The following is a 10,697-nucleotide window of genomic DNA, read 5'->3' as shown; positions in this document are numbered from 1 at the left end:
ACTTTGTCGTAAGCCTTTTCCAGGTCGATAAACACCATGTGCAGATCCTTCTTCCTTTCCCTATACTGCTCCACCAACCTCCGTACTAGGTGGATTGCCTCCGTCGTCGAGCGGCCGGGCATAAATCCGAACTGGTTTTCCGAGATGGACACTATCCGTCTCAGCCTCACCTCGACCACTCTCTCCCAGATCTTCATAGAGTGACTCAATAACTTAATCCCCCTATAGTTATTGCAACTCTGAATGTCCCCCTTATTCTTATAGAGAGGGATCATGGTACTCCACCTCCACGCCTCGGGCATCTTTGCCGTCCTGAAAATTTCATTAAACTAATTCAGAAATACATAAGTTTAATAATGTGAGCACTAAACAAACCATTAATGCACCTACTTTTTCCACTTCTTTAATAACAAATCTGATCCTGTTCTGCTTCACAAAAGACTATTGTATCATCAACATACAGTAGATGAGTCACATACATGATTATGCCAAACCTCTTTATCCAGTTATTTAGGGAAGCAACTCTCATTAAGCTGTTCAAACCTTCCATGGCTATTATGAATAGGAAAGGGACAAAGGATCCCGTTGCCTTAGCTCTCTTTCCGTCGGAAAAAAAACATCTGGCTCTCCATTTACAAGAATGGAGAACCTAGTGGTTTTGATGCAAAAAGATATCCATTTGAGCCATTTCCATCCAAATCTCATCTACCTGAGGGTGTTGATTAGAAAGTCCCAGTTTAGGTGGTCATAAGCCTTCTCAATGTCTAATTTGCACATTACCCCAGGTGTTGTTCCTCTCATTCTGGTATTAACACATTCGCTTGCTATTAGAGCAGCATCCATGATCTGCCACCTTTTGATGAAAGCCATTTCATGCTTGTTCACTAATTTATTGATTACCTTCTTTAATCTCTTTGCCAAAACTTTTGCAATTATTTTGTATACTCCAGTAATTAAACTTATATGTCTGAAATCCCTCAGTTCATCAGCCCCTGCTTTCTTAGGAATTAATGCTACAAAGGTAGCATTGAAACTCTTGCCAAATACCTGCTGGGAGTGAAAGAGCTGGAATGTTTGCATCAAATCCTCTTTTATCAGTTCCCAAAAAGCTTGAAAAAATGCCATAGTATAACTATCCGTACCGGTTGCCTTGTCAACTGCACATAGCCTGATTCCTTCCCTTATTTCCTCCTCTTCAAAACCCCTTGATATCCAGTCTTGTTCCTCTCTTGAAATAGATTGAGCTTCTCCATATTTCAGTTTCTCTATACAAGTTTTGATAGAACTCCACAATTGAACTTTTGATTGCCACAGGATCAGAGATCACTGCATCATTGGTCTTCAGGGTGTCAATGATATTGATCCTTTTATGAGCCGTATCCATTCTATGAAAGAACTTGGTGTTCTTATCCTTACTCTTAATCCACTGGATCCTAGACCTTTGTCTCTAGTGAATCTCCTCATTCTTTGCAACCTCTTCATGTTCCATTACTAGATTTGCTCTCAACAGTTGTTCATCATCAGTTAACGGTCTGAGCTCCTGAATAGCCTCTAAACTGTCGATCTGCTCCATAATTTGACTTTTTCTGACTCTCCAGTTACCTTTATTATTTTTGCTTCATTCTTTGAGATTTTTCAGAAGATTGAGCTTAGTATCAAGCTTGAAGTCAGGTTTGCCAACCACATTAGAAGAATCTCACCACTCCTGAACTTTGCCTCTGAACCATTCAACATTCAGCCACCACCACCACCACCACCAACAACAAACCCAGTGTTTTCCCACCTAGTGGGGTCTGGGGGGTAAGATGTACGCAGTCCATACCTCTACCTCTGATGAAGTAGAAAGGCTGTTTCCGATAGACCCCCGGCTCAAGGCACGAGATACCACACAAACACATAGTAAAGCACAGAAGCAGATTACATAACATAAATACGGCACCCATAAGTAATATAAAACAGAGGAAAGCAGAGGAAAGCACACAGATTCGTAATAAAACATGGAACACGGAACACGGAATCATAACAGGAATAAAACCCCCACCAAGTAATTCCCTACACTAGCGACCCAAACTGGCCCTAATCCTCTGCCGAAATTCGCGCCCTCCAGACCTTCCTATCTAGGGTCATGTCCTCGGTGAGCTGTAACTGTTCCATGTCCCGCCTAATCACCTCACCCCAGTACTTCTTCGGCCTACCCCTACCCCGCCTAAAACCATCCAACGCTAGCCTCTCACACCTACGGACCGGGGCATCCATGCCCCTCCTCTTCACGTGTCCGAAATATGATTTTTTGAATGCAACATCCCTACAAGTCAGCACTACAGGGCTGTGATCAGACCCCAAGTTTAGTAATATGCTTTGTCTAACTTGAGTGAACAATTCATCCCAAGGAAAAGAATAAAGGAACCTACCTAATCTTGAAGCATTCCTCTGATTTACTCCTTCTCTCCATGTGTAGGACCCCCAAAATAAATGGGGGTCTATAACTTTCAACTCATTTATGCATTTGGAAAAATCTGACTGTCACAGCTCCTAATATTCTGCTGCAATTTGTCTTCTCTGTAGGGAATCTAGTGGTATTGAAGTCCCTACAGACAACCCATGCTCTTTCATAGAAACTTCTCATGACACCCAATTCTTCCCATAGCCCCCTTCTTTCTTTCCTATCACAGGATGCATAAGCTGTGGTAAGAAACCAAGTAAAATCTTGATTTATGCTAGTCAATTTGCAGGTGATACATTGGTTTCCATATTCCACGACCTCTCCATTCCAAAATCTCTTATCCCACATCACCATTATGCCTCCTTTCCTTCCAATGGACTCAAGCCATACACCACCTATTCCCTCCCCACCACCACCACCACACCCCCATTGTCGTACATAGTCTCCTGCGACCCTCTCAACTTCATCTCTATTAACACAATGATGTCAACCCCCTCTTGTTGTATTCTACTTCTCACTAGATCTCTTTTATTCTCCCTGTTAAGCCTCCTTACATTCCATGAAAGAGAATTTTCATCTTCATGGTGACTGAACGGATGAATTCCTCCCTCTACTTCTTGATTCACTCCTTGGTTCCTTTTCTTTAAAATTGACATCAAAGATCAGGTTTCTAATTTCTTCGGGGACAATTTGTTTATCAGATTTTTCAACAGTAACTTCTGTTAAGTTCACCTCTCTTTCTCTTTTCTGGTCAATTTTTAGCAGTAGGGTTTGAGCCTTCTTTGTGCACCCCACAAATGTTGCTCCAAACTCTTTGCTGAGACTTAAAATATTGTCCCGCACCCATGCATTGGCTTTCTTTCAGCTTCTTCGGAACAATCTGAAGCAACGGACTGAATAGGAGTTGGGTCTCCCAGAAGAGTAATTTGTGCAACGGACTGAATAGGAGTTGGGTCTCCCAGAAGAGTAATTTGTTTTGAAACTTGCTGCTCCCCCAATTCAATTTTTTCTTCCATAACTGGGATAAGGGTCGCGACCTCTGCATGCATCGAATTATCATCTTCCTCAATAATTAGATGTGGCTCTGTATTCATTCTCTCAGCTTCCTCCATTAGAGTACAGATGTTAAGGAGAATAATTGCTCTTCGGCCTCATCCCAAGAGTTTTGTTCATTTAAAAAAGGTTAAAGTATTTGGGCCAGTTGTTGGCCCAAAATAAAAGGCCCATCTTTTGAAATAAGTGGAATATGAATCTCTGCAAATGTGGGGTCCCTGAACATGTGCTCCCCATGTGACTACTTTCACCCTTTTGACCCCCGACTTCTCTGCATAAATTCTCTAGTTGCACTTCAGTTCCTTTCCTATCTCTGAAGCTCAAAACCTTTGACAAGTCTGCTTCTCGAAGACCACCCCTTTCTCTTTCCTCCCTCCCTTGTACTCTCCTCCATCTCTAACCTCCGCTGATATTTCACCGGAGTTTCCACCTAGATGGGTAAAGAAAATATAGTTTTCTCATCGACAACCTCAATAGATGCTGGAATTTTGTTCGCCGGTCCTCTTACTCGGATTTTGGCCCATTGGAGATGATTCCTCAATTTCGTCTCTTCTTTAGTCTCAATTCAACCCTCACACCTCTCTCCTATCTTCTTCAATACAAATTGAGACCAAAGATGGAGTGGTAACCCTAGAATTCGAATCCATAACCATTGAAAATTATGGGACTTTGGAAAAGCTCCTTCTTTTGGTGTCCACCACTGCAAATTTAGTTTGCTTCCTTGTCTCCACCATTCTCCCATCAGGACTTGTTCAACTGCTTTCCTTGACTGGAATTCAAACAAGAATAGAGATCCGTTCATGTCTTACACTTGGATTCCTTGCGTTCCTTTCCAGGTCTGGTGAGCCCAACTTTCTGGTGGGAGCATCTTCTTTGCCAAAAAAGTTCCCAACCAGACATCTCCCCAAGAGGTGTTTCTCCTCCAAATGAGTTTTTGCTTTCAGAACTCCATTGTTTCCTGTTTCTTCAGCGGCCTCTGTCTCTCTTTGTGTCCACTTATTTTTGTGCAATATTTGTAGATAATTCCCTTTTCCTGTGTTTGCAGCTAGATCTGCCTCCTTTTGCATTTAATTTCCATAGAGGTGGTTGTATTCCTATTAATGAATGTGTCTATTTTCTTTGCTAGTCTCTCCCAACCTTCATTAAATGTGTTCTCTGGAATGATAATAACTGTTCTGTCGCTGCCTTTAACTGAAACTGATGATAAAAACCTCCCATATTGATTGTATTTTAAGGACAGGAAAATGCTTGTAGAGAAATCTCCGACTCTCCATGACTTAAATGTCCTTCCTTTGATCCTTGATGCTTTGGAGAATCTCTTGCAAACCCACATCAATGCTCCCTTGTTCAGCGCCATTCTTCTCATGAGATTTTTAGTATTTTCCACCCAGTCATACCATATTTCTGCTTTAGAACTCGACTCTGTGATATTGTAAGACTTCCCCCCTGATCGGTGATATATTCTGTTGTCCTACATAGTAGATAGGCCAAGGAAAAAGGAAGAGTGGAAAGAAAATTATTGATTGAGGATGTCCGGAAGGTGTAGTCTTTACTGAATCATTTCCTTGATAATTGCGCATATGTTTTGAACCTGTCACATCTCTCTGCAACTTGGTTTAAATAATAGACTAGAGAATGCAGAGAATGCACTTATAGGATTTAATTTGTCTAAAAAGATTAAAGTGCTATACGAGGGTGTATTAATATAAGTATATACTATATCAAAAATATTTTCATACGTATATTGTTCATGGTACTTATGTTTCCATACCCATGCTTTACTTGTTTTAGATATCATGGTGGTCTTGTCTGTCCATAGAGAGATTTATGTGCTTATAAATATCACGATGGTTTTGTCGACCCATATAGTGATTATTTATTTCTATTATGGACTATTGCGTATGTGCATTGCATTTCATGCCCTAGGGGCTATGACGGTGGTGCTGTCTACACTATATGCACTATATGCTCTTGAGGCTAAGGATCGGGAACATGACTGTTGTTTGTTGTTGTTAGTGGTGTGTCGGGCCTATGGGGGCTTAGTAAGTTACTGTTATTAGGGTGATTTAAGAATCAGACACAGATAGAATTGGCTGCGAGTTATCAGTAGTAGGTTGTCATGTGATAGTTGTGACGGTTGTGTGAGCTGAATAAGAGGCAGATAAGATTGATGAGGCTATAGTTGTTCAGTTCTCATTATTTGCATTGCATAGCATTTTATCATGTGTTTGGGGTTGGTATCTGCTGAGCTTATGGGGGGCCCAAGTAGATCTTTTGTTGATTGGATATTAATACTAGTCTTACCACTTATTTCTTTGTAGATTAAAGCATAGAAAGGGCGGCCTATGTAAGCAACTTAGACATGTTTTGCAGTTACACAGGGTTTAGTAAATATAACGTATCTCTTTCTATAGAGCTATATTTTAGGTTCAAAAATGTGTGTTAAAAAGCTAACGCATAGCTCTACAACTTCTATTTTTATGGATAAAAACTGGCTTTGCTGTTATAGACCTAAAAATAGGGGACGCAAAAGAAGACAAGTCCTGTCCAGTTTTCCAATTTAGAAACCCCCTATGTGATGCTGATAGTATTTTGATGATTATGGTTTGCACAAAATGTATATTTTGGTGATTCTAGATTCCTTGCAGCCCCAGGATATATACCTACAATTTTCATGAAGGATATAAAGCTTGGATCTATCGTTTACCTATTCAAAATTAAGTTGCAACACTAGATAGTGGGGCTGTCCAGGTTTACTTGTTTGAGGATTAGAATAATCTGCACAAACTAGGGTTACTTTAGATTCTAATCTTGATTCATATCAATGTGTTGGGATTACTGGGAATTAAGAAGGTATTTAATTGTGTGTCAAGGTTGTATATACTTGTTTATAATCTGGGAAATCTGAATTAATTATTTGGGTTACAATTTGAACTCTTCAAGCTATGGTTGGGTTGCTTATGTGTAAAAGACTTGGTTTGCATAGAAATTTGAACTTTTACTTTAATTACTTGCTGGTGTAAGTGAAATATTCATTGTATTACACGCTCCAATTGTTTACTTGATCGTATACGTCATTTGATTCACAAGATCATATGTTGCTTTGATTCGGTGTCACTTCTATCATGTTAGGATAATGTGACATAGTAGAGTCCTTGTTGGTTTAATCATACAATTTTATGTCCTTACTTGAAATGTGCATTTGTTCCTAATTGGTATCTACCCACGTGCCTCAATAGTTCCCATGCTCATGTACCTTTTTATTTGTTATCACATTGTAAATGTTTATTATATAGTTCGAACCTCTTCATTTGAGGAGTTACTTGTCTCCATTCAAAACACACATATGCTTGCATTTGAAATGTCTGAATGTGTTTTAAACGAACTATGTGCCTAATAGAACTAACTACTTGCTCCCTTTTTATACACCTTAATGGATCATTTATACATGCCCGAAAATCCTTACTTCTCACGCGTCTTCATGGCCCATTTGTGTATATTCATCGTGTCCAGTAAAGTTCATTGAGTCCTACAAGTTCCTAAGTATCACATTGAAGTCTTTTTTTACTTCTTATACCTTTGTTGCTGCCTCGAGTATTTTATTCACGTGTCTACATCACGTCTATAGTTCCAAAAGCTCAAAAGAATTCTGACCATCAAAGTAATGCAAATCTAGTTACATGAGTGGCAGCTCAGGGATTATGATACCTAACATGGGCCGATCCCAATTGATCTATTTATGGGTGGCAGCTATGTTGCTCGGACTCGGCTGTTTTGCCGCTGAACCCGTCTCGACACGAGACTGAGGCGGGCACGGGTGCTTCCGTCGTCTCCGATTCGGTCAACCAATTTCGGAGACGTTGACCGAAATAAAGAAGAAATTAATTGGAAACATTGAATAATTAATCGGCAACTTACCTGAAAAAGTCCCGACCAACGATCACCGGAATAGAGATGGCGTTGTCGATGTGCCGTTGCCGGAAATCATCATCGACGTTGCTGGAAATCATCATCAACGTCGCCGACAATCATCATCGACGTCGCCGGAAATCATCGGCGCAGACGTCGTATCACCTCAGGGTACCGGAAATCATCGTCGTATTCTATCATCGGCGCAGTCGTGTTTACACAGTGACGGGTTATTTTTTTCCAAGTCAAAGTGTGTTTTGAAACTTGTCTTTTCTTTTTACTATTTTTAATTAATAATTAGTTCCTTTACTATTAATAATTAATTAATAATAATCTATTGCCAGCACTGTCTATCAGTGAGTGTATTTTACTTTGACAATATTAAATTTAACTTCTTAATTATATTTATTTTTTATTTTTAGTAAATAAACGTGAGTTATAATTTTGGAAAAAGTTTTTAATACAAATACTATTCCTAATTGAAAAGTAAAATCAGAAGACAAAAATAATTAAAAATAGCAAATTAACTAGAACTTTTTAGAATATCTTTATAACTCTATATTTATAATGTTTAATTTTTTTAGCCGAATCCCTACACCCGTATCCACACTCGGATTCGCACCCCCGAATCTTAAAATTTATATTTCGACGAATCCGGCTCTCGGATTCGCACCCGTCTCGGATACCCGCACCCGAGTCCAAGCAACTTAGGGTGGCAGCTCAGGGGTTTTGATACCTAGCATGGGTCGATCCTAATTGATCTATTTATGGGTGGCAGCTCAGGGGTTTTGATACCTAGCATGGGTCGATCCCAGTTGATCTATTTATGGGTGACAGCTCAGGGGTTATGATACCTAGCATGAGCCGATCTCAGTTGATGTATTTATGAGGGTCATCCTCTTCTTCTACCACTGATCAGTTGTTCATTGTATCATATGCTACATAGCTTATAAAATAAAGAAACGTAAAGTAAAAACTGTAATGTACATGATTCCTCAATTATAAGAAAAGGTGGTCTATCCTTATCTAATAAATTCATTGATACTTGATATCATTTGAGCTCTTATTTTACATAATATGGTCACTTTATGCCTTATATACTCAGTACATTCTTTCGTACTGATGTCTCCCCATTGCCTGGGGGCACTGCATTCATGCCTGCAGGTTATGAGGAAAAAGGTCCTTGCCGCGTATGATTGAGTTCAGCGGATGGTTGGTATGCTTCGTTCTTTCCGGAGATGCCGAGTCTAGAGTTTGTTTTAGCTTGTATAATTAATGAATACTATGGGGCCTGTCCCGACTAATGATCAGTGATTTCTCATCTTATAAGCTTGTAGATAATTGTTGCTGTGGGTCCAGTGGTCAGTCAGTCCAATTGTCCTTATATTATACTTTTGTTATATTTGCATTTATTTCGGTTGTATTGTTTTCAAATTCAATTTGGCCTCGACAGTCCACTGATGTTGTTTGGTTTCCATTGATTCATTTAGTCAAGTATGGCACCGGGTGACAGTCGCGCCTCTGCGGTTTAGGGGTGTGACAGTAAGGCTGCATACAATAGACTCGGCCCTTCCCCGGACCCTTCGCATAGCGGGAGCTTTAGTGCGCCGGGTTGCCCTTTTAATTTTTTTTTGTAAAAAGAATACTGTATAGACACTCTATTTGGCGATTTTGGAAATATTCTTTAGACACTATCTATTTGGCGATTTTGGAATCTTCATAAGTACAGTTTTAGCTTGTTTGACAGTTTTTTAATCTCTTTTAAGAATGGTTACTGCATATTTTTGTGCAATGTATAAAATCTGTTACCATTTCAAAAAAACAAGGTTTTTCCTCCTATGACCTCTCGAGTATGCAGATTGTTGACTTGAAAGAAAAGAAAAAGGAAACTCCTGACGACGAAGCTAAATCAAGGAAGCTGAATCATGCTATCACAAGTTCAACATCAAATGATAATATCTTGACAAGACAAAGCATCAGTGATATCTTTGATGAAGATTTCGAGGTAATATTTTGAGCTTTGTTTACCTTCTAGAAAACAGTTGCATTTCTGTTGTCATTATTTTTATTTTGTAGTTTCTTCTCTATAAGTTTCTGTTTGCTCTCCTTTGCTCAATTATCTCCTTATCCAGTATCAAACATTTTTATAAGTTTTACCGAGCTCAGTAATGTGGGCTTATAACCCAAATGGGGGCATTAATGTGGTGGAATGTTGGGCTGTCTTTAATAAGTTTTGATTCACTTGAACAAGAAATACCCTACTTGAGATGTGAAATTCCAACCGTCTTCCCAACTCATGGTTTTTCCAGCTCGTATTGTGTGTCAAAACTAGGACTCCTCAAGTCCTCAGCAATCAACTTAATTGATATCCAAATCCTAAATTAACTAGGATTTATTATATGAATTCTCCATATCCGTTCGCGCTAATCAGGTTCATTTAGTTCCAGTAGTATATAATTTGCCTCAAGACAGTAGTTGTCGTCTAAATCTCCCACTTATTCATACGCAGCTAATTAGTCCAATATCGACCGTCGCCTATATGATTCATTTGTTGACATTTTGTTTTGTTCTAGCTTAATTATTCCAGACGATTTTAAGTTCCTATTTGAGTATGGAAAAAAAGTGTTATTCTGGTGAGACACTGAGGGATTTTAGTTTTGCTGAAATAACCTCCTTCCATGTAGTTTTTAGTTCTAGCAGTCAACTTTTATCACTTCCATTATCATACATCACATGGACGTACTGAAGGATCTATGCAAGGATGGCTGAATCATGTTAGATGACATACTCTCATGTTACCTTCTTTATGTGTTACTTGCACTTCCAAGTTGAATTTGGTCATTTCTAATCTTGTTCAATGAAGAGACCACATCCTTCAAATAAAAGCAATTTCAGTTCTGCCTACTTGAAATTGATACTGGCGTGAGCTAAATGAAGTTTTTTTTCCCGTGTACTGCAGGAATTGAGGACAAATCAGCCCACTCATGCTGAAAGCGATGTAAATTATGATTTGTACTTGAAAGGCTGTGATTGAGTGGCAGGAGGTATGGAAGAGAGTGGCTGTTTCTTTTGAGGACCAACGTTGATTCTAGTGTTATTTAGGTCCAAATGATTGTAACTATAACCCTTTAGTTTCTGTGCGTAACTTAGATTCTAGTGGCAGTCTTTAAGTATAAATGATCGTAAATATAATCCTCTGGATTCTTCCGACGACTTGCCAGTTTGCATCAATTAGCAGTCCAGCGTCCTACGGTGACCTATGAGTTGAGTTAAACGATATTTGGTACACCAG

At 39.3% G+C, this 10,697-nt stretch overlaps 1 protein-coding gene across 4 annotated transcripts; it reads left to right on the top strand.

Moving 5' to 3' along the window:
- The first annotated feature begins 3,807 nt into the window (after positions 1–3,807).
- On the top strand, positions 3,808–10,618 carry LOC107863681. 4 transcript variants are annotated; one of them, XR_007053126.1, is made up of 3 exons: positions 3,808–4,407; positions 9,264–9,410; positions 10,365–10,618. XR_007053126.1 is itself a non-coding variant. In XM_047408480.1 (2 exons), exons 1-2 carry the CDS (start codon positions 9,258–9,260, stop codon positions 10,437–10,439), a joined length of 228 nt encoding a protein of 75 aa, XP_047264436.1. In that variant the 5' UTR covers positions 7,829–9,257; the 3' UTR covers positions 10,440–10,618. The 4 variants fall into 4 exon arrangements, 1 of the variants encoding a protein (XP_047264436.1); XR_007053125.1 differs by having other exon boundaries at positions 3,808–4,928; XR_007053124.1 differs by having other exon boundaries at positions 3,809–5,036.
- Positions 10,619–10,697: the final 79 nt, after the last annotated feature.

This window comes from Capsicum annuum, chromosome 3 (genome assembly GCF_002878395.1).
Source record: "Capsicum annuum cultivar UCD-10X-F1 chromosome 3, UCD10Xv1.1, whole genome shotgun sequence".
NCBI classification, from domain to species: domain Eukaryota; kingdom Viridiplantae; phylum Streptophyta; class Magnoliopsida; order Solanales; family Solanaceae; genus Capsicum; species Capsicum annuum.
Note: the sequence above shows the minus strand (reverse complement) of the source record. Positions and strands in the feature narration are given on the sequence as shown.